A 24,282-nucleotide genomic window follows, 5' to 3' on the forward strand; every position below is an offset into this window, starting at 1 on the left:
AAATGGGCCACTTAAAATGGCTACCTTTTTAAGGCAATGAATAAACAGAATGAATCATTTAATTATTTAATTGTGTACTTGTAGGCTATAGACAGCAGAGGTGGACTTTACTTGAGTACTGTACTTAAGTACACTTTTTGAGTATCTGTACTTTACTTGAGTATTATTTTTTTCTGGAAACTTTTTACTTTAACTTATGACGAATATCGTACTTTTTACTCCACTACATTTCTGTCAAGGTCCTTGAGTAGAAAGTGGTAACGTCAGTCAGGGGATGATTTTGGTTGCAGGGGTTGCATTTTGGTTGGAAAATAAAGTCGGTTGACGTCAACATCCAACGTCGGACAGACATGAATTTTAGTTGGAAAATAAAGTCGGTTTGATGTAAGAACCCAATGTTAGATTGACATTGGATTTTGGTTGGAAATGAAAGTCAGGTTGATGTCAGAACCCGACTGATGTTGGTTTCTGACGTCAACCCAATTTTAATTTTCAACCACAATACAACGTCTGTCCAACGTTGGAGATTAACGTCAATCTGACGTTGGATTCTGATATCAACCTGATTTTCATTTTCATCGTTGGGTTTGGTCTTCTAAATGCGAATTTTGTCATTGTTTTGGAGCACACTAGCTTATAGATAACAGTAAGGCTAACATATTCATGCTAAAAGCAAAACTTTAAATAGGGCACTATTTGAGGGAACAGCCATTTGGATGTCCGAAACCATTGTGGACGTTATTGAGTGCACTTATTCAATCTCACATTCAATCCCACTACTGGAACTGTGTTCTAGAAATAAATTTGATATTGATATGAGGGTAGGTAGGTAGCAAGCACAGATTCAGATGCATAAGGTACTGTAAGTAGGCTATTACATACAACAATGTAACAATAAAAACAAAACAATGCATTGACATTTAGCCTACTTTTTACTTTTGATACTCAAGTACTTTTAAAAACAAGTAGGCTATGATAGACAGACAAACAGACAGACAGACAGATAGATAGATAGATAGATAGATAGATAGATAGATAGATAGATAGATAGATAGATAGATAGATAGATAGATAGATAGATAGATAGGCTATTCTAATAATACATTTAATAATAATAAAAACAAACGTTATTAGTTATAGTCCATTACAGCATAGCATCTCTCCATCACTACAAGAGACAGGTAAAACGGGAGAAACACTCTCTAAATAACTTAACCATGACCCAGAGTAGTGCACCCCTGTTTGTCCTCTCAAAAGTAGGGGTCGCCGTTGAACTGAGCATAGGTGTAAAAAACATTGTTTAATCTGCAGCCTGCACTCGCACAGGCAGAAAGCTGGTGCCGTATCCTTCAAACTGTTACATGAAGCAAGTTTATCAAACAAGCTTGCTAGATTTCTCCAGATTGAAGATCTGGGTGTGGGGGTTAGCTAAAGCTACTCAGTCTGGATGAAAGCAGCAAACATGAGAGTCCAGCATGAACTCATTTGATTCACTGGTATTGGCCAACCAAAATCTTAATATCAGGTAGTTTTGCAAACGTTTGCTCGTCCGACAGCACTTCCCCCATCAACAACAAACTAGTAAACCCTGCCTAGCCAAAGCTAGCTTAATGAAATGAAACGGACCCCAGCGATTATTATCCGGAGGATTGTTCCGATCATGTACGAGGACGTTAGCAGCGGATTGTAGGTGAGTGTTAAAAGACGTATTTAATTTTTAAATGAATATATATACTTGCTGATTAATCACCCTAGCAATACTCGGGCCCCCCTTCTGCGTCCATTTAGCGAAGTGAGTGCGAATCTGTCGGCCAAAATGAATGTGCTGCTAGCTTTATACGTAACTTACCATTGCGCTTCCTAAACTCAAGGTTAAAAACACCAGCGTTAGGAATGTTATGTTATTTTGCAGGCCGTTTAGGTTCTTTTACGATAGTTCGTTGTGGTTTTTAGTTTAGCTTGGTGCATGAGTGTTTATGTCCTTGGTAAATGGGTAAGCCATATTTTTAGCCAGCACCAGTCCATGAACGTTCCGTCATTAAGACCTTATGAACACGGAAACCACTAAAGCTTAAGAGTTAACATTGTCAGTATTACAATATTGTTGCTTACTGTCAGATACACATTATCATGTTATCATTCATGTTATCAATCTAAGTCAATAAAACTGCTCTATTTGTTTTTTGCTGGGAAGAGCAACAGCATTTTGTTGTATTAAAGTGTCTGGCTAGCAAGAGTTAGCAGATGTGAAACTGGGTGATTTGTTTTATTTATTTATTTAGGCAAAAGTGGGGCTGATAATAAAATCTGATCAAAATGGGTGATTATTATAATACATTTCGTTTTATAGCAGTGGTTGTAGTTTTATACCACATAGAGACGCTACTTGCAGCCTGTTAGCATGCACTGCTTTACAGGTAATACGTTTGGTTCCTTTTTAATATTTTCCTCGGTATAAAACAATTGAAAATGCTATAACAGAGACAAATAGTTTCAAATGGATTTTGTTAAAGGACTGTGCTGTCTGTAGCATGTGTGAATGTGATCGTCAGTTAGCGTGTTAGGGACTTAAAACTGCTTGGGAAACATGTCAACAAATTAGTGTGAAAGGATTTAGCTTGCCAGTTTATTCCGAGTTAAAGGGTCAGGGATTGTTAAAGTGGCGTTGTAACGTTAGCCTATATATTTTAGGCATCGGGTGTTTTCAAATAATTGTATTCAGCTAAACAATAATAAATAATGACAATAAAACACTAGTGTGAATGGCACCAATGTCCCATATTTTTGTAATTAGCTACGCAGTTGAAAGTTAAAATGGGGAAGCAGTGCGTACAGGATTACACAGTTCCTTATGCGAACATCTTAGTAAAAACAATTTGATCAAACTGAGGAAAGAAATTAGGGTATAAACGTTTAAAGATTTTTATTTAGGCTATTTATAGAAAAACACGGTCACAGTAAGAGCAAGCTTCGATTGAGTTTTAAACCAGAATATCAACACAATGCGAAATGTATGCATTCCTCCATAAGTCATATTACTTTTTACCTCTCTATAATTTAAGGATTAATGTGATCTGTAATTCCAATTTGCTTTTATTATATGCAGACATTCACATAATTAAAGGTCATGCTTAGCCTAAAAAGTGTCTTGTCCGAAGAATTTTGTGTTACTAGTTTAGGCTTTAGATTAGGATGTCAATCACTTTAAAAGTCTCTAAAAATCTAACTGGTAATTTTATGTTTTTTTCCATCTGTACAGTGACATTTCTTTAAATATTCATTCAAAGCCAGTAAACATGTCACTACAATATAAGTGATAAAATGAAACATTAAATAATAAAAATCACTTTAATTTATTACCTATTATTGTTTTCTAAATAAAATGTAAAACTGTTACAATCTGCTGATTTCATCTCTTGCTAAACTGTTTACACACACACATATACATACATACACACACACACACACACACACACACACACACACACACACACACACACACACACACACACACACACACACACACACATATATATATATATATATATATATATATATATATATATATATATATATATATGCGCAATTTTTTTAATATTATTTTAAATGAGGAAACAGGCATATAAATCAAGAGATGTGCGTGCAGGAGTCCTGACAAGGACAGGACATTGTATTTCAATTTGAGTTTCGTTTTTCCCCTTTTTTTTCTTTTATACATGAAATCTTGAGCACATTATGGAACCTTGAAACTGAATTGCATTTCCGTTTGAACTAGCAACATGAAGTGACATCAGGCATAGGTAGATAGATAGATAGATAGATAGATATAGATATAGATACAACAAGAACTGCAAGAACATGAGTGTAAGAAGAGAAAGACGTAATTACATAAATGTTTCTTCAAATACGCTGCAAATCGAGTGATTTTTGTCAGTATGATCATATTTAAGTTTATAAACGTGCACTCTATAACAGGCGGAACAAAATAACGTTGGCCATGTTTTAGCCCGACCTCGTTTCGTGTGTCACAGGAAGCGCGGTACACGGAAGTTGTATTTTCTTTGTGTTTCTCCCTTTAGCGTCGTTTTACATAAAGAAAGTAACACGTTATCTTAGTTATGCACGAATTTGTAGAGTTTTATTGACCGCGGGTCATCACTAAGCAGCGGAGCTGTGTATACGTGTCTGTATATACCTGGTTTGATGATGGGCGAATGGATTATTTTGCATAGAGTTTGTTAACCCCGGCCAGAATGCTAGCGTGTTAGCAGCTTCTAGGCACTACTGTAAGCTGAGCAGAACGACGCAGCTGCAGGATCAGACAAATTTAACAAACCCACTAACCGTTGTTTATCTACCAGCGCTAACCAAAACGGAGAAAATGCACCGAACACGCGAATCCACCTCATGGTTTGTATTTAATCAGCTGATTTTTGTTTTCCTATATACACTAATGTTTGCGTAGTTAGGTGTGGAGTAATTTGAACTTTGCTGGATTATGTACATTAAGTACGCGTTTGCCGAATGACTAGACATTCCCAAATGCAGTTGATCGGATGGTGTGCATTATCAAGAGAGAGGTTGACCAGTCCAACTTTTTCGTTACCGCCTTTGAGAGGCTTTAATAAAATGGCACAGTGGTTTTGTGGTTGTAGATCATTGCAAAACTTGGATTTGTACATGCATGTTGCTCTACTTTGGTGGCACGATCATTTTGTTTTTAAACCATCTAACTGTCCTCCCTGTTTCAGATCTCTGCAATAGAGATCTTCTTCAGGAGTAGGAATGGACGAGCAGAAATCAAACTGCGAAGAAAATGATTCAGAAACTGCAGGTTAGTAACCATCAGGAAAACATGCACCGGAGAAATAAGATGATTTCTTTAGCCGTAAGTGTGTCTGAAGTTCACAAGTGTCTTTTTACTGTTTTAAAGGGCATTTAAACCCTTTTGTAAGTGCATGTTGTACTAACTACATTATTTTTATTCATGCACAGTTTTGTGGATGCGTTACTGTCGATAGCTTAACAAAGCATATAAAAAATAATCTTAAATCTTGCACCAGAAAGATATCTTTAAATGGTGATCCTCTCTAGCATGTGACCTTTTCTTGAATTCCCTGTGAGGGAGCAGTGTTACCTATCTGGGATTTTTAAAGGGCACATTTATATTTGTTCCATCTTAACTTACGGCTACCGTGTTTCTCTCAGCTGATGATGGGACCCCTGCAAAGGAGAGCGTCCAAGTTGAGGGGGAACTGAGTGTCCCTGTTGCTGCAGAGGACATCTCAGGCACTACTGTGGACACTTCCTGCTCATCATTGTAAGGCCTTCTATAAATATTGCAGTTTGCGCTGCTTTGCATAAAATGTAGGTCATGCTTGAATAGCTCAGTTTATATGAAAAGGCTAATCTTCATTAAATAGAACATGAGATTATGTAGACAAAATAGTCACTCGTTTAGAGCCTTAGATCTATCAGCCAAGGTCAAATGACACACAGGATTTGAATATTAATGCATCCCATTTGATTGCACTGAGCAGTTTTGTTGAAGCAATGTGTTCGGAGTTGCTGATCATCTTTTTTGTGTTGGTGTTTTTTTTTTTTTTTTTTTAGGGAGACTGTCAGGGCCTGTGCTCTGTGTAACTGTGTGGAGCGTAGTCTGCATGGTCAACGGGAGCTCCAGTGTTTTGGACCCTCTTCTGATCGGCCCAGCTTGGAGCCTTCTGTCTCCTCTCTGCCAGCAGCTGGAAACGATGACCTGTCTTCCATTGGATTCTCTGAATCCACCTGTCTGGCATCTTTCTTTGATGACACAGGTATACTTAGGAAATCAAATGGTTTGAATCATAGTGATATCGCTGTCATGTTTGGATGCTACAGTGAGACACTTTAAGACAGTAGGTTCTTCCCAATTTGTAACCTTTCTCCATGTTTGAGTGAAATATCATAGTTTCTAAATACATAAAAAAATGCTATTTCTGACTTTTTTTTTGGACAATACAGAGCTCAACGATTTTTTTTTTAAATTAACATTCTTATGCCATGCCCCCACTATCATTCAAAAGTTTGGGGTCAGTATGATATTTCCCTAATGTTTTTGAAAGGAGTTTCTTATGCTCACAAAGGCTACATTTCTTGGATCAAAAATGCAGTAACTGATATTGTGAAATATTATTACAATTAAAATAACCGTCTTCTATTTAGAATTTTTTTTTTTTAGGGATGCACCAATATGAAAATTGTATATAATATTTAAGAGCCTGATTTCAAAAACAAAAGTCTCATCATTAAAATCCATGTCCCAAGCACACAATTATAATGTTCTCATTATAATTTTATGTAGCCTATATGACAGACTTGCACTGCACATGTTGCACTTAACTGTGTTTTCCTTATTGAAGTGATTCCAATCATTTTTCAAGCAATTGAAAACCATCATGGCCAAATTTTCTTATCGGGCTGATAACGGTAACATTAAAAATGAACATATATTGGCCGATACCGATATGTTGACTGATATATCGTGCATCCCTACTTTTTAATTTTTTTTATTTTATTCCATTGATGGCAAAGCTAAATATACTGATTTTCTGATATGGTGCACAATAAGCTTATCTGATTATTATCAATATTGAATACAGTTTTGTGAAAGCAGCAATTTCCCCCCAAAATTTTTGCAGGTATCAAGAAAAGTGTTTTTTGAAGTGCATATTAATAATGATACTGTTGTATTTTGCATAGTTTTTTAGATATTTTTGTGTGTATATATTTTTCTTTTTTTCTTTTTTCTTGTTTTGTATTGGTTAGTAATATGATGTTTGGACATGTGATCACCTGGAGATATAAAGGGTTGCACATCTGTAGTCAATTTGTCTGATGAAGAGCCTGCGTGCTCGAAACGTAACATACGCTATGCGATAGTTGTCTTGAAAATAAATATTTTTGATAATTTTGGAGCTTAGGTGTTGCCGACTTTATACTTTATTATTTACTTGTTGGTTTTTTAGTCGAGCACCCTTTTGAGACTGATGTGCGTGCTTTTGTTTCATTTTTCTTCCCCAAAATGAACAGCATTTATTTGAAATAGAGATCTTCTCATTATAAATGTCTTTAATGTCACTTTTGATCCATTTTATGCATCCTTGCTGAATAAAACTATTAATCTCTTTTTAAAAAGCATACTGACTTTTGAACGGTAGTGTATGTGTTTATGTAACAGGTGTTTAAGAAATATTTTTAATTTAATACAAATACAACAACAAATAATTAAGTGTCATATTAGTTTGAAATTATTCATTTATAGTTTAACCCATTCTAACTGATGCTTCTAACATAATTGCAAAGTTTTATTTATAAATAATATAATAAAAATAAATTATAAAAATGTAAATTCAAAATTATTATATAATTAAGATCAAAATTGGGATAAGAAAAAACCTCATAAACCTTGTCCATAATTGTTTTTCTTTTTTTTTCTCAGTTGTGTTATAATTGCGAATCCTTTCTTTTGAAACAGGGAGCTGCTGGGTTCACCACTGGTGTGCCGTGTGGTCAGAGGGAGTGGAACAGACTGAGGGTGAGGTGCTGATAAACGTGGATAAGGCAGTCATCTCAGGGATACAGCGGGTAGGCCAAAAGCTTCCTTAATCAAAGCATTAAACCTCATAAATATTGCTTTATGGCAGGCAAATTAACTCTCCCATCTTTTACTTGGCTTTTCTATCTCTGCTTCAGCCATGTGATTATTGTAAAAGGATGGGCGCTACCATCCAATGCCGGGCCGAAGGCTGCTCACGGTTCTACCACTTCCCCTGCTCGGCTGCGAGTGGATCATTCCAGTCCATGAAGCAGCTGGCGCTCCTCTGTCCAGAGCACATAGACAAGGCAGAGGAGATTGGTACGTAATTGCAGCGGAAGAGATGCGATATCATCAGTAAATTACGTTTGCAGTTTTTTGAGATGACAAACTCTGTGTTTGTTTTGCAGCTGGAGAGGAGGCACGGTGTGCAGTGTGTGACTCTGTTGGGGACCTGTCGGGTTTGCTATACTGTACGGGCTGTGGGCAGCACTATCATGACGCCTGTCTAGAAATCAGTGCTACACCACTTCAGCGGTCAGGCTGGCAGTGTCCCGAGTGCAAAGTTTGCCAGACCTGCAGGTATGTTTGAATGCTTCTTGCATCTTTATATAAAGTTGATGTCATAAAACTATATTTATATCGGTGTTCGCACAGACTTTGTGGTTAAGTATATATTTTTTAATGACGTACAGGCAACCAGGAGAGGATTCGAAGATGCTGGTTTGCGATGCTTGTGACAAGGGCTACCATACCTTCTGTCTACTGCCAGCCATGGACTCTGTGCCTCCTGATTCATGGAAGTGCAAAGTAAGCTTATACTCATGACTCACTCTTACATGCCCTTAATCTATCACCATTTAAGGCAGAAATTAGACCTGTGCAGTTTATTTACATAGTTGCTCTGCTCTTTTCTCATACCCAAAATTGGGTGGAGAAAGCAGTTGAATTCCCCACCAAGGTTCTCCTAAAAGTGAAAATCGCTGTCATTTAACTCGCCACCATATCGTTGAAACACAAAAGAAGTTTATTCGGTTCAAATAAAATGTCATCTAAGCACTTTTAAGAAGCTGTTCACACAGAACAAATTTTTGTTTGTCATTCCACTGTGCTGTTTCCATAGGTTTTTTTTTATGTAAACGTGCTAGATGGACACCTTTGACCATTGCCGTCACGTCTGGTATCCTTTGCAACGTCTTACAGTTGATACGCCTTTCTAAAAACACAGTGCTTAAGTTAAAAAGTTCAACTTAAAAACAAAAAACAAATCTCTAGTGCGTTTTTATGGCATGCAAATCTTTTTTAGTTTCTCTACCCTGCGTCTCGCAGTTTTAACCGCAAAAACACACTTTATGATTGGCTTCTAAGGAGGTTGAAAATGTGTGCCATTCCTTTTATAATGTCCCTTTGAGTGATTGTGGCGTGTGATGGTGATATCAGTTTGAACAGATGTTTGGCAAATAGGAAAATGTGATTTTTGTGAGTGAAATATCACTCTATTGGTTTGGCTGACCTCATTTGCATGTCTGTTTCAGCGGTGCCGTGTGTGTATTGACTGTGGCATGCGAGGGCTGAAGCTTCCTGGCTCTGAACAGTGGTTTGAGAGCTACACAGTATGCGATGGCTGCCAGCGCAGGCGCACCTCTGTCTGCGGTGTGTGCAGTAAAGCCGTGGAGCCCTCGGCCTCCCTCCAACATCGCTGTGCCATCTGCCACAGGTTAGTTTTTTGTACCCTCTGCTATAAAGCACAGGCAGGTGAGCTGCTTCCTTGTCTAGAGCAGTGTGTTTGGTGCTGTACAAAGAAGCAGTTTACTAAAATGGAGGTGACCTTTTAAAAATTCTCTATTGTGAAGCAATGTTTGCTATGAAGTAACAAACAAACTGACTTTCAGTTGTCTCTTTGCATATTTATAACTTGTTTGATGTCGTCCGCAGATGGGTTCACAGAGATTGTGCCTCTCTGTCAGGACCTCCTGAGGAGAAATGCATCTGTGTGCTCTGCAAAGAAATCCCAGATGAGGTTCCAATCGAGTCTGAGGTGTCATCCACAAATGTAGATGAGAAAGCGGATTCGGAGGTGCCGATGGAATTGGGTATGTTCTTTAATACACTGTTTTTAACTATTTTAAAGGGCTCTTTAAAACGAGTCTCGTGATGAGGACTAAATAGGGTCAAAGATGTACTTATGAATGGGTTTTTTTCAAACTACGTTCAGATGTCAGAATTGCATGTGACATCGCATTTGTAGTGTAAACATTAAAGGACAAGTTCGGTATTTTACACTTAAAGCCCTGTTTACAGATCGTTTCTGTACGATCTGAAATAGAACGGTTAAGATTAAAATTTGGACAAATGCTTCTGTCCCGAGAATTTTAGGTTTCTTTCGCTTCCCCCCCCCCAACCAGTAGACTGGTTGTATAGGTGCACTGGAACAGTCCTTCCTAAAACGCATTAAACTTTCGTTTACAAAGACGTGAAACTCACCGAGTGGTCAGGGGTGTTCACTGATATGCTCACACAAAAATCGCTGCAAAAGATGCTTTCCAACAGGTTTTATCGTAGTTTTTGTCCAACTCCATTGACTTGCATTGGATGTGCTGTGAGGTACGGTATTACTCCGCCGCCGGAAACTGAAGTGGGGTTGTTTTCTTCTTCTTCGTGGTTTTTTTTACGGCGGATCGCAAACAATGAAATGCCAGTGGTTTTCTTTCAAAGGTGCATTATCGCCACCAACTGGGTTGGAGTGTCTATTATTCAAGCTCTCAACGGAAGAATGTACGGGTGTGAGACGTTTGGAAAAATAGGTCCACAGTTTTACAACGAATGGTAAAACACCTGTTGGAAAGCATCTTTTGCAGCGATTTTTTTGTGAGCATATCAGTGAACACCCCTGACCACTCGGTGAGTTTCACGTCTTTGTAAACGAAAGTTTAATGTGTTTTAGGAAGGAGTGTTCCAGTGCACCTATACAACCAGTCTACTGGTGGGGGGGAAAGCGAAAAAAACCTAAAATTCTCGGGACAGCAGCATTTGTCCAAAATTTAATCTTAACCGTTCTATTTCATCAGAAACGATCTGTAAACAGGACTTTAAGTGTAAAATACCGAACTTGTCCTTTAATGACTCCTGTTGCCTGTATTCCTGTAAATCATCCATTAGGTTTTACATTTTTCTGGTTATCCTATCAATTTAATGCATCCTTGCTGTTTTAAAGTATTAATTTCTTTAAAAAAATGGTACTGACCCCAAACTTTTGAACAGTAGTGTACCTGATGAATGCAAATTTGAAAATTCGGGCAAAATGGAATTTAAAATGCTTCTTTTAATTCAGTTCTGAATGCTGCATTGCAGTCAGTGTTTTCTCTGTATAGCAATGTGTATGTGGTATCATGGGTTAGTTGGTGAGACCCAGTCCTAGTTTCTGTTCTCTGTGTATTATTGACTGATATTAGATGTGGATATTGAGCTGATGTTTCATTTTAGGGACAGAGCTTGAGGTGGTTGGAATGGCAGAAGTGAAAGAAAGCATTATAGAGGAGGAACTACGGCCAGAAGGTGCTGAGGGCTCCACAGAGACTAATGTGCACAGTGAGGTCTCTACAGAGCAGCAGGCTTCTTTAGCTACGGTTTCAGGTAAATTCCGAAACCCACCATAGTTCAGGTTTTTACTTGCAAACACTTACACTGGCCCTGCCACAAAAATAGGCAATATGCTTATTTTTTAATGTAATCTGATGGGTCATTTTATTTTAATGGCAGCATAGTTCAATGTTTAATAAAAATATAATTATATTTTTGATGGGGAAATGTAATTTATAAACTACACATATTTTATACATATTTTTAAAATTGTTTTCAATTAAGTTTTATTTGCAAACAAGCTGCAAATATTAGGTTTTTATTTGCAATAATAGCTGCAATATGAAACTACAACACTATGATTTTTTCGTTGTTGTTGCAAAATTACTTTTTCTTTTCTTTTTCTTCTTTTTTTTTAAAATCCTTCCAAAACTATCACAAAACATTCCTTGCAGTTCCCACAAATCCTCCATGCTACAGACTATTAGGTATTTAAGAGATTTTTTTGATGTTTGTATTTCTTAAGCTTGTTGTCTTCTATAGATATGGATGAAAAACAAAAAGAGGAGGAGAGTACCAGTGAAACAGTGGTTACAGAGGCAGTTGAGGAAAAATCAAAGGACACTCAGGACCCTCCTATGAAGGATAGCCCAGACAGCCCTGTCCCTGACACTATAGAGGAAGCCCAACCTGATGTATGCCAGATTCCTATAGAAATGCAGGAGTCGCAAGGGCAAGACAAGCCTCCTCAAACAGAGACAGAGGTGGACATTACAGTGGATTCCACTGAAACAAAGCCTCCGTCAAGCCTGTGTTCTCAATCTTCTCAAATCACACTCCCTGTTTTGGAAGGAGCAGAGCCAGTTGCGATGGACTTGGAGGACATGGAATCTGAGACGCGGCAAGGGTCAATAGACAGGACTCCTCCACATGCTCCTCAGACAGAAATGCCCCTTGCATCTGACACCGATGACAGAATGGGCCAGTCTGAGGAAGAGGAGGATGAGCAGGGGTTGGAGGAATCCTTAGATGAGTCTCTCCTCAAAGATGAGAGTCAGGGAGAAGATGATCAATCCAGGAAGGAGATGCAAGAAGATATGAAACCCGAGCTGGTCCTCGATGAGACATCAAACATTAGCCATGGTGACGAGAGCAGCAGCGGTTTCCTTGGCTCGCCGGCTGAGGCAGACTCTCAGATGCTGTCCATGGAACTCAGCCTGGTGCCAGCTGGCAGGACTCGTTCTGATTCGCTGCTCACTGAAACAGAGGACTCGTTGCCATTTGATCCGCTGAAGCCCGATGGGGAGAAAGTGAAGCGTAGGGGTTCTCCTGGACGCTCACGGGTAAAGCAGGTGGATGTCAGTCTCTAAACTTTTTCTGCATGAAATTTAATTCTGATGGATTTTGGTTCTCCAATAGTCTAAGAGCAGTTAAGTTAAGTTTGATGCTCATAAATTAATTTCCTGACCCTTCAGGGCAGAGGCAGTGGTTTCCCAGGGAAACGGCGGCCACGAGGTGGCGGTGGCGGCAGCGGCGGCAGTGGTGGTGGCAGAGGACGTGGGCGGTCACGTCTCAAAGCAATGGCCTCTTGTATTGACGCCTTTATAGTAAGCTCTTCACTTCATCTGCAATCCCTTCTTTTTTCTTTTACTAGTGTTTTAAGGTATTTTAATGTAAACTTATGTTGTTCATTAGAATTGTACATTAACATTTTAGTGCCCTGGTTAAAATGAAGTATTTTGTTTTAGCAATATGAATTATTCTAAAACCATTACACCCAGTGTTACTAAATAATCTATTAAAAATATTTTTTATTAATGGAAATAGAAATACAAAATAAAATATAAATATTAAACTAAAAACTAAAGATTTTTGCCATGGCAATTATCTGAAATGTTTAAATAATAAAATGCTAAAGTTACTAAAGCTGAAATAACTTTTATAATTAAATGAAAATGACAAAAGCTCATAGCAAAATTATTAAAACTTAAGTGAAAATTTAAAAAACTGAAAGCTAATTCAAAATGTTTATAGTACTAAATAGTTAATTAGTTAGTTGGCATTAAAACACAATCATTTTTGATTTAGCCATGTAGCCTTTTTTTTTGTAACAGTTTAATAATGCTCAGGTTATGTCAGAATTCCCATAAATAGGAGATGTTGACTTGTGAAAGGTACACCGTAAAATCTTTGAAACAGCCTTTACATCTTGTGCTAAACAAATTTTTTTTAAATTAAATGCATCTATAATATTTACAGCTAAGCATGACTGCAGACACTGGACTTAGCAAAGAAGAAGATGAGGAGGAAGATGACACCATGCAAAATACTGTGGTACTTTTCTCCAACACTGATAAGTTTGTCCTGCAGCAGGTACGACTAACTTTCATTATTGTTATTATTATTCTTTCAAATTCCTTTAAAATTCAGCGTCATAAATTACTATAATTTGTCTCTTTTTGTGTGTAACAGGACATGTGTGTAGTGTGTGGTAGTTTTGGACAAGGTGTGGAGGGCCAGCTTTTAGCCTGTGCTCAGTGTGCACAGTGTTATCATCCATACTGTGTGAACAGCAAGGTAAGCTTTTGAACTCTATTCTGTATGGTGACCCTCTTTATGCACAGATCCTCATTATTTCTTTATTTGGATTTCTCCTCTATAGATCACCAAGATGATGCTAAGAAAAGGCTGGCGTTGTCTTGAGTGCATTGTGTGTGAGGTGTGTGGGAAGGCTTCAGATCCTGCCCGATTGCTGCTTTGTGACGACTGTGATGTCAGCTATCACACTTATTGCTTGGACCCACCCTTACAGACTGTGCCTAAGGGAGGCTGGAAGTGTAAATGGTGTGTCATTGCCTCCATACAGTGATTAAATGTGTTAGTTGGGAGCCCAAAAAGAAAATGTTGTAACCGAACTATTGATCTACCCCCCTTCAGGTGTGTGTGCTGTATGCAGTGTGGTGCTAGTTCCCCTGGGTTCCACTGTGAGTGGCAAAATAACTACAATCACTGCGGCCCTTGCGCCAGCCTGGTAACATGTCCTGTGTGTCGTGAGAACTTCATGGAGGAGGAGCTGCTTCTGCAGTGTCAGCACTGTGACAGGTCAGTCTGGAACTGGATCATATTATATTAATAAAGGACAATCCTAGCTCCCATTCTCCATCTTCATTAGTTGGTCTCTGTTTAACAGTTCCGTCTAATAGGTTATTAGATAGAACTGTTAAACAAAAAGTATACGGTATATGAAAAATTATTATAGCGTTTGCATTAATATCATTGGTAATAGAAAGGCAAACGCTATAATACTCAATCAACATATATTTAACAATTTCTTTATTTGTGAAAAATACTGTAATAGATTTGCAGAATCAAGAAGTTACCATCTAAAGTATGTCTTTATTTTACAGATTTTAAAATTCCTTTTCAAATTATTTATTTCTAATTCATTAAATATATTGGCCATTGGCCATCCTGCTCTTTGCATAGGCCATCAAAAAAACAATATCGGTTGACCACTCAAAAAATGTATCATGATTTCCAACAAAATATTAAATAGCACAACTGTTTTCAACATTGATAATAATAATAAATGTTTTCGAGCGCCAAATCAGCTTATTAGATTGATTACTGAAGAATCATGTGACACAGCTTTGGCATCACAGGAATAAATTACATTATAAAATGTATTCAAATAGAAAAGCCACTTTAAAGGAAATAATTTTTTTGTAAAAGCCTTAGTGAGCATAAGAGACATTTTTTGTCTTTCGTAGATGGGTTCATGCTGTATGTGAGAGTCTTTACACTGAGGATGAGGTTGAACAAGCATCTGATGAAGGCTTTGCCTGTACAGCCTGCACTCCATATGTCCCCAGGCCTATTGGTGAGTTTCGTGATAGATTTGATTAGAAGTTAATTTCATTAGTGGGTTGATTAGAAGTTCTATTTCACAAAATAATAACCTTTATCTATCTCTCTTAGTGGAGTCTCCTATGATGTCGGTTTTCAAAATGAAAGATCCAGGTATGTGTATGTTTGATAATTAGTTGTCAGGCTTTCATCTATTTGCTATTTTTATCTGACTTTATCTCTGTTTCTCCATCCGCTTGCTTCAGAGCCACAGTTTTATCGTCTGGAGGGTGTCTGGCTAACAGAGACTGGCATGTCTTTATTGCGAAGCATCTCCATGTCACCCCTCCACAAGCGCAGGCAGCGCCGGTCCCGACTGGGCACCATGTGTATTGATGAGCTGAAAGAAGGTGATGCAGATGGTGATGAGGGGAAAGGTCAGTTTATTACAAAGTTGAATTATTTTTATACTGTATGTGACCAATTCTTTTTGTCTTCATTGCAAATGAACGCTGGTACAATGTTTATAAATACTTAAAGAACTCTTCAGGCTGTTTTCCTCGAACATTGTGTAATTAAATCAGTGTTGTGATTTACTGTGATTGATTATGAATGCAAATAATATAACTGTATATATATATATATGTATATAGGGGGTGCAGAAGCGATGGAATGTGAGCCCAAGCTGGAAGCACCTGGGAGCCCAGACAGGGATGGAGTGGACAGAGAAACTGGGACAGATGGGGGTATAGAGGGCATGGCTGACTGTGAAACTCTCAAAGGAGGAGTAGAAGAGACTGATGACGGGAAGAAGAGAAAGCGGAAACCATACAGACCAGGTCACTGAGCCGTTTTGTTTCCTAATAGCTGTATCAGTCTTCTGTGCTTTGAAAGAAAGTGTTAATAAAGTGATTTTTCACTTTTAGGGATTGGAGGCTTCATGGTCCGGCAAAGAAAGTGTCACACACGAATGAGGAGGAGTCTGTCTGCCTCTGGTGATGCTGTTCCTGAAGGTCAAGCAGCTGAAGCGAAACTTGAGGAAGGCAAGTGTGTCCAAATTGGCCTTCACACTGCCACAGCAAACACCAGCATCTAATGATTGTTGAGTTTTGTTATATCAGTGTTGAGTCTTGGAATGTTTTAAGCCAGGGGTGCCCAATCCTGCTCCTGCCGATCGACTGTCCTGCACAGTTCATCTCCAACCCTAATCAACACACCTGCCTTTAATTTTCAAGTGATCCTGAAGACCTTAATTGGTTGCTTCAGGTGTGTTTGATTAGGGTTGGAGATGAACTGTGCAGGACAGTCGATCGGCAGGAGCAGGATTGGGCACCCGTTTTAAGCATACTGGTATAGTTTTCAAAAAAACTATACTGTAGTCTGAAGTAATCACATAATGCTAATGTCCCTGCCAACTACTACAAAAAAAAAAGTCTGTGGGTGCAACTCCCTTGACTGTCTGGGGCTGTCAGTTATTATTGACCACAAAAATGTCTTTCAGTTCCTTTTTATGAAATATATTCTAAATGCCTTGCATCAAAACACTCAGGAAATCTGAACAGTGAAGTACAAATTTGCAAATAAAATTGTATGGTCATAATCTTGCATGTTACAGTCCTCTGGCAGTTTTCTCAGAATAAAATGTTCTTTGATATTTTCAACTTTTATAATATCAAATAGAAAAATTCTATCTGTTAAATTCAGTGATGTTAAACATAGTACACTGCGTATTAGCTTATAGTAAAGTGATCAGTGTCATGCAAACCATTTGTTGTTTTTTGAGGAAGTATAAATTGATTTTTGTTTTTACCCCAATGTTTTAGTCCAGCATCCTTTAGTATTTTTTAAATGTTTCTTAGTGCAGTGTGGTCTTACATGGTAGCCTCAACATCTTTTATGATCTCAAAGCGTTCACCAAACCTTCATATAACTCCAGTAATTTTAACAGTCAGATTTTATTCATGTAGGACCTCATCCTGACATACCTCTCGATGTCCCAGAGGCAAAGACTGCAGAGGGAGAGGGTGAGCAAGCCAAGAAGCGCAGGGGCAGAAAGAAGAGCAAGTTGGAGGACATGTTTCCTGCATACCTACAGGAAGCTTTCTTTGGCAAGACATTGCTCGATCAGAGTAAGAGAGCTTTTCTTGCTCCTCCAACCCAAAGACATACGCAGGGCATTCAGAGACCTTCTCTCCCTGGGAATGGGGCCAGAAATACAGCCTCTGAACCAGGTAAGACATTACGTCAATGTTAGTGTTTGAGAGTAATGAAGCTAGATGTGGCACAGATTTAAACAGTTGTTTAATTTTGTTCTTACAGTTGAAGCCACAGTCAGGCTGACTGGTCTTCCCATGGAACTAAAGCAAGAGGGTGAGGGATCCAAGCCTCCAGGTGATAGATCAGGTAGGATTTTCAAAGCTGTGGTAGTTTGATATTTTAGCAATGATTGTTTTCAGAACATAATATTTAACTTGCACAACATTTTGTAGCAGTAGTGCCAGGAGTAATTGGGCAACTTTCCAACACGGAACAGAGCTCAGGTGATGCAAAAGGGTCTGACATACAGAAGAATGAAGGTAAATACTTTCGTCAACAAAAAAGTGAGGTACCTGTTGTCATGAAAAGTTGTATTACTCAAAAGACCACCCTTTTCACCCACCAGATCTCCCTCGGGGACTAGAAAGTCAGGATTCTGAGCAGTTCTTCCGCAAAGTACTTGGACCTACTGAAGGGAGCTCTGTGAGTGGGCCCCTGCAGCCTAGCATTAAGCCTGTTCAGGAGAGTGATCCAAATCTAAGTGGTTTCCCTCAAAGAAACCTCCTTCCAGGTATGGGCAGAATTTTATACATTAAATTATTTGTTATATGTAATTTACTTAAACTTATTTTCACTCAAGATGTGTTATATAAGTTAGATTTGTTATACTTGTATACACTTAAAAATGCACCATGATTTAACTACAGGTGCTTCCTTATCTGGCGCACTCCCCTCAACTGGTATCATGGACTCTTTTTCAGGTCTCTCCCAGTCCCCCTTTTTCGACATACGGTAAGCTTTTTTCTTTGCCCTTCTCCCTTTTGTCCCCTTATGAATTTGACCTTCTTTATATTACTTTATTTTTCTCATCTCCAGTGATCGAGGGGGTCTTTTCAGTCCAGACCAGGATGAGGAAAGTCCATGGGCAACACCATCCACTCCAGCCACCCCTTCCACTCCTCCAACTCCTACTGAACAGGAAGGTGATGGCCTCTCCTACAATCAGCGCAGTCTGCAGCGTTGGGAGAAGGATGAGGAATTGGGAAATCTATCTACCATCTCTCCTGTATTATATGCTAACATGAACTTCCCTAGTCTCAAACAGGACTACCCTGGTTAGTATTGAACTGCCTTTTGAATGTTAAAGTGTTGTAGAAGGTGTACCTGCTAATTCCACTTTAACTTAATAGTTTTACTCCTAAAAATTTGGATGGCTTACATGAATAAAGATTTGTTAGGTCTGCTTCATAATTTCCTTTCTTTCCATAGACTGGGCAAGTCGCTGCAAACAAATAATGAAGATTTGGAGGAAGGTATCAGCTGCAGACAAGGTTCCTTATCTGGTAGGTGCTAGTTTGAACCTATAGTGTAACTTAATTTCAAAGTACTGTCTTTGTCCTCTAACAGTTTTCATTTGTTTACCACTTGTCCCTTATCCATTTAGCAAAAGGCCAAAGATAATAGGGCTGCTCAGAGAATAAACAAGGCACAGAAGGTAAGTGACAATCTCTACAAATGCACTGTATATCATTTGATGTGTTTGCATTGTAATTGTAAACTTGTTTCTTTATTCTTCTCAACAGCAGGCTGAGAGTCAAGTATGTCGGCCTATCAAAACTGAGCCTGGCCGTATTAAAGGCGAGCGCCCTAATCTGCACCTTCAAATTCCTCCACCCTCAGGCTCTGTATCCACTCCCTCCCAGCCGAGCTCTGCTGAGAGTCCTTACCCCCATGCCCCAGACTCTGCATCTTCAGCCTTTTTTCCTGATGGACCCCTCAAGACTCCTTGCTCAGCTGATTTGCAGACAGACCCATTTTCTAAACTTCCCTCTCAGTCTCCGCACCTTCAATCTCAGCCATCCACCCCATACTCGCAGCCTTCTTCCAGCCCCTTGCCAGTCTCTTCCTCAGGATATCCTATGCCTGGCTCACAGGGTGCTACTCAGGGACGGCCAGCCAGTTTCGGCTCCCTTGACATGCAACCAGGGACTCCTCGCAGGGCCCAGCAGGTTGACCCATTTTTTAGATCACAACAGCAGATCCCCAAACCTCAGCAGCCCTCTCAGGAGGCCTTAGGTCCACCTGAGAGTCCTCGACCTAGGCCTGGTGGGCCTGGAGATTCTCAGATGTTCTCACCACCTCATACAACCCATTGTGGCGACCCTTACCGTGGCCAGCATGGAGCTGCCCGACAAGATCATACTTCATCTCCTTCTCAATCTGCAATAGCTTCTTCACCTTCTGGGGTGGGCCCAAATAGGGCAGAAATGAATGCCCCATCTCCACGTTCTTCCTTTGGCAGACAAGACCTTAGCTCTGGTTCTCCTGCTAGTTTGGACTCTGGAGATGGGTTATTCAAAGCCCCCATGACACCTCGTATGCATCAGGGGGATACAGGTGGCTTGTCTGTTTCACAACCTCCGGGTGCCTCTCCTAATCATCATCCTCCTGAGAGCTACCGCCAATCTCCCTCCACGTTCTCTGACCCTTACACCCAGCCTCTCACACCGCGACCTCAATCGGGTGATGGCTCCTCTCCTCTACCCCAAAGGCTTCCTGCGCCTCAGCAAGATACGTATTCAAGATTGCCTTCCAGTCCTCAGTCGCAAGGCAGTTCTCAGTCACCTCTCACACCAGGAGCCATTTCCAATGAAATGCTCTCTGTGCAGTCGCCAGCCACTCCACGCTTCCAGTCACCTGACCCTTACTCCCGCCCACCTTCACGACCTCAGTCCAGAGATCCCTTTGCCTCACTGCATAAACCTCCTCGCCCATCTTCTGTAGCACCAGAAGGTAACTCCCCATTTAGAGGCTCACCTCATCCTAGCCAGCAACCTCCCTGCTCACCCTCAGTAGCAGATCCACTTTCTGGAAAACCCTCTGCTTTCAGCTGCAGTCCTGGTGTAGGGCTTCAAATGGGCCAGCAACAAATAGTTGGCCAGCAGCAGATGATGACTTCTCAGCAAGCTCAGGTCCATCTCCAGCAGCCACAATCCCAGAAGCAACCAATGGGTGCTGATTTTAACTCAAGAATAGCACTTCAACCTGGAAACCAAGAAACAACTGTTCGGCCAACAGATGCTCCACATTTACCCAACATGCCAGGGACGCAGGATATGTCAGACCTGTCAGCTGGACAGGATCCAGCTCTCATGAGCCTTAGTCCATCCGAGTTAGAAAAGCACAGACAGGTAAAGTAGACACCAATTAGATGTGCACATTTAAAAAGAGTTTTGGGTAGAATTGTTTTATTTTATTGTTTTATTTTTTGTTTTCTGTACCACAGAGGCAGCGATTAAGAGAGTTTTTGATAAGACAAAAAATGCAGAGAAACTCACTTCGCCAAGAGAAGGAAGCACCTGTGGTGAGTAATCCTGCTCAGAATTGGCCAAGCGGGGAAATGCCGGCCTATCAGCAAGACAAAAGCCAGCGAGCACCACCTCCTTACCCTCAGGTATTGACATTGAATTAATATTGAATGTTTTTTATTGAATCTGATGAAATGGTAATTAGAGATGCACCGATGTATTTTCCAACAATCAGTATCAGCCGATAAAAGCTATTATTTTCACTATCGGCAATTGTCCGATTGTTTAAAAACAGCCGATGATCAGTGCTGATTGTATCCTGTCAATCATAAGGGTGCGGTAAAACATGACCGACTGCAACTCAGACTGTGTGTGAAGAAAATCTCTTGTGTTGAGTTAGGGCAAGTTAATGTGACAATAACGCATTAACAGCTAATAACATCTACATAAAAGCAGGCTCTTTTTGACCCTATGAATCACCTGTAGTTCAAGCAAGGGTTGTCAGATCTGCAGTTTTTCCCTATACTAAGCATTATTTGTAGCGCACCTCTTATCCAATAATCGCAAATATCTCTGTGCTTTGTTTCTTCTAAAAAGAAACAAGGTGTCATCTTTCAAATTCTGTTCATTTTATCACAAAGTTCAAACAATAAATGGCGTTTTGACGCTCTTAAATATGATGTGACAGACCGCTGTAGCGCCTCAGTTCAAGCAACACTGTGGGGTGCGAGTCTTTTCTTCCACTTTAATACAAATTATATCTAGAAAAAACATGCATGAATATCAGAAAGGAATTTGAAAGATACAGTACAACCGTATCATGTCTCATGTAATCACTCAATCAGTGTTTCAACCGTGGAAAGACGTCAATAAAACAGCTTGTGAACAATATCCCTTAATGTTGCATTTACCTCAGGAAAGTCATCCGTTTGTTAGTTAGCTTTAAAAAAATTAAAATAGAGAGGAGCTTATTTACTGTTAATTATGTATGTATGTTTGAATAAATTTGCCATGAAGACAAGTGCTTATGAAAACTACCTGAGTTGTATACAAACATTTCAGCTTTTATTTGTGTAGGCTAAATATATTTATCTGGAAATAAATAACAGTTGAATATAATAGCTCTGTTGTTAATTTTAACCTCTAATATTATATTGTACCAAATGAGAGGGTTCTCTTTATAGTTTGCAGCATTATTTGAGAGAGATTTTTTTTTTTTCATAAGAAAAACCAAACTATCGGTATCGGCTGAGAAATGTCATATCTGTGCATCTCTAATGGTAATCTATGGCTGCATGTTTTTTTAAATTTTTTTATTATTATTTTTATTTTATTTTAAATGCTCCAGTTTGCTGTGCTTGTTTGTAGGGATGCTTAATTTGGCCCAAAACAATGTTATATAAACAGTATAACTAAAAAATAACAATATAATAACTAAAAAAAATATGAAATATTGCAAAATATATATAATGGCTGTATGGTGTAGTGCATTTATTTCGACTGATTGTACAGACAAAAGTGTTTTGTTAGTTAGCATAACGTCACCTTATTACATCCATCAGGACAGAGCTGTGGTTGCTCAGGCAGCCCTTAGCAGCAGGATGCCTCTGCCAATGGGAGCAATGGATGAAAAGCTTTGCCGCCCACCTCCTCCTGGGACACCAGCAACTATGGAGCCCAGTGCATTAAGGTACAATGAGCTGAAAAATGCAACTGGTTTCGATTAATCTGTGATTTTACACAGTCCTTGTAAACGTTACTTTCACAATTAACATTTTTTTAATCTGCGCTTTTTATGTAGGCAAGCTGGGCCCAATATTTCTCAGGGGATGTATCCTCGTCCATTATTTCCTGCACAGTGGCAAAACCAAGGTGCTCCGCGGAGGTTCCCGCAACCATCTATGATCGAAGCCGTTCCCAGGCAGCACCTTAATACTCCCATCAACAATTCTCTCAACATGCAGTCCATGCAGAATATCCCTAATCCTTTGACAGGGGTCACAGGCACTGGCGCAGAAGCTGTACAGAGCCATGTGTCGGGAGCACCACCTCAGTTTATAGAGTTGAGGCATAATTCCCAGAGGATGCCACTCGGTCCTCAGTTTATGCAAAGGGCACCTTTACCCAGACAACGCATGTTTCTTCCACAGCAGGAAATGAATGCTGCTTTTCTTCAGCAGAACTTACCCCCATCTCTCAATGCTTCAGCGGAGGGGATGCGTGATCCCAGACTTGGGTTACAGCAGGGTGGTATGGACTTATTAATGCAACAACAAAGCAATGTACCCCCTCCTCAGTCTCAGCTACAGCCGCAACAGGTGCCAACTACTACACCTAAAACGCCCATTTCTCACACTACTACTCAACAGCTTCAACCTCAAACAAGTACAATAAGAGGTCAACAGACTGTTGTGAATCCAGTTGACCTACCTGAGTCTGACCTAGAGGATGCCTTTGCTTCCAAAGGGCTGGGTGATACAGTGGCAGAAACCGGAGTGGAGGATGATGATCTTGCTACTCTTGACCTTGATCCTGATAAAGGCGATGATGATTTGGGAAACCTCGACAATCTTGAGACCAATGATCCTCATTTGGATGATCTGCTCAACAGTGATGAATTTGATTTGCTGGCATACACTGACCCTGAGCTTGATCAGGGTGATCCCAAAGATGTTTTTTCTGACCAGTTGCGACTTGTGGAAGCAGAGGGGGAAGGACCAGGGTCATCTGCTAATGTAGAAATCAAGGTTGAAGAGAAACCAAGAGTCGATTTAGCTTGTCAGGTCACGCGCACAACTGCCACTCAACCACCTTTAAAGACTGAGAGTTCATCTGCTACCAATACTCCAAAAGTAGAGTCCTCTGATGCCATTAGACTGTCCTCTGTAAAACTTGAAGGGAAGGGGTTGGTTGAACAACCACAGTCAGGACAAGCTTCGGTTAAAGATGAACTCAGTGAAACTGTGTCGGTTTTGCTCAGTGGATCAAAAGCCTCTAATCAACCAGAGACCGCAACTGCTTCTTTGAACACCGTCCGTTTAGGTGGTATACCTTTTCCTCTTCCCAGCCAAGCAGATACACTGTCCTTTCCACCAACTGCACCACATCCAGACCTGGGTAATGATCCACTTGGGTTGCCAGATTCTGGCCACCACTCTACAGCAGAAGATCTAGACAAAGTAGAAAGCTCTCTGGAAGCTAGTGAACTACCTTTATTAATACAAGATCTTTTGGAGCATGAAAAGAAGGAGCTTCAGAAACAACAACAGCAGCAGCATTTAAGTGCTCTACAGGGAGGGATTGGTAGTCAACTTCACAGCATTCAGAATCAGCAACAGCCTCCTCAGGGGCCAAATCAAATTATGATGCCACAGCACCACCATCCATCCCAGGGCATTGTGCCTCAAGCAGGTATGGTGCCCAGGCCACCTCATGTGTTGCCACAACAGCAGCAGAGGTTAATTGGCGCTGCAATTCCTTCACCTCCCCATGCAGCAATGGGACAGCAGCAAGGCATTTTACGAGGTGGACAGCCTGGCAGAATTCATCCTGGTATTACTCCTCAGCAACAGACTGCACCACCTCCACATATCGTTAAACAGCAGAACTTGGCCAGCAACTTTTTCCCAGATAAAGGCATGTTGAAATGAGTTTCATCAACTGTTTATTCCTATTTTATTATCCAAAAAATTTATTTGATGTTGTAAATATTATTTA

At 39.8% G+C, this 24,282-nt stretch overlaps 1 protein-coding gene across 2 annotated transcripts in view; it reads left to right on the plus strand.

Moving 5' to 3' along the window:
• Nucleotides 1-1,390: 1,390 nt before the first annotated feature.
• Nucleotides 1,391-24,282, plus strand: part of kmt2d (lysine (K)-specific methyltransferase 2D) — a 37,303-nt gene continuing 14,411 nt past the window's right edge. Inside the window, exons 1-34 of one of the 2 annotated variants that reach the window (XM_079849174.1) lie at nt 1,391-1,690; nt 4,752-4,834; nt 5,209-5,320; nt 5,614-5,816; nt 7,517-7,626; nt 7,735-7,897; nt 7,987-8,158; nt 8,272-8,386; nt 9,112-9,293; nt 9,512-9,669; nt 11,060-11,209; nt 11,699-12,513; nt 12,631-12,762; nt 13,415-13,528; nt 13,628-13,732; nt 13,818-13,999; nt 14,093-14,257; nt 14,926-15,035; nt 15,134-15,175; nt 15,268-15,438; nt 15,655-15,840; nt 15,928-16,044; nt 16,969-17,232; nt 17,321-17,404; nt 17,491-17,577; nt 17,664-17,828; nt 17,965-18,049; nt 18,134-18,372; nt 18,527-18,600; nt 18,702-18,752; nt 18,841-20,448; nt 20,544-20,711; nt 22,128-22,255; nt 22,367-24,201. In XM_079849174.1, coding sequence (XP_079705300.1) covers nt 4,786-4,834; nt 5,209-5,320; nt 5,614-5,816; nt 7,517-7,626; nt 7,735-7,897; nt 7,987-8,158; nt 8,272-8,386; nt 9,112-9,293; nt 9,512-9,669; nt 11,060-11,209; nt 11,699-12,513; nt 12,631-12,762; nt 13,415-13,528; nt 13,628-13,732; nt 13,818-13,999; nt 14,093-14,257; nt 14,926-15,035; nt 15,134-15,175; nt 15,268-15,438; nt 15,655-15,840; nt 15,928-16,044; nt 16,969-17,232; nt 17,321-17,404; nt 17,491-17,577; nt 17,664-17,828; nt 17,965-18,049; nt 18,134-18,372; nt 18,527-18,600; nt 18,702-18,752; nt 18,841-20,448; nt 20,544-20,711; nt 22,128-22,255; nt 22,367-24,201 — 8,341 coding nt within the window. In that variant the 5' untranslated portion in view covers nt 1,391-1,690; nt 4,752-4,785. Of the gene's footprint in view, nt 1,691-4,027; nt 4,411-4,751; nt 4,835-5,208; nt 5,321-5,613; nt 5,817-7,516; nt 7,627-7,734; nt 7,898-7,986; nt 8,159-8,271; nt 8,387-9,111; nt 9,294-9,511; nt 9,670-11,059; nt 11,210-11,698; nt 12,514-12,630; nt 12,763-13,414; nt 13,529-13,627; nt 13,733-13,817; nt 14,000-14,092; nt 14,258-14,925; nt 15,036-15,133; nt 15,176-15,267; nt 15,439-15,654; nt 15,841-15,927; nt 16,045-16,968; nt 17,233-17,320; nt 17,405-17,490; nt 17,578-17,663; nt 17,829-17,964; nt 18,050-18,133; nt 18,373-18,526; nt 18,601-18,701; nt 18,753-18,840; nt 20,449-20,543; nt 20,712-22,127; nt 22,256-22,366; nt 24,202-24,282 lie in introns of those variants that run through there. The other variant, XM_079849175.1, reaches the window with a different exon arrangement.

Source organism: Squalius cephalus (assembly GCF_949319135.1).
Source record: "Squalius cephalus genome assembly, chromosome: 18".
Classification (NCBI taxonomy): Eukaryota; Metazoa; Chordata; class Actinopteri; order Cypriniformes; family Leuciscidae; genus Squalius; species Squalius cephalus.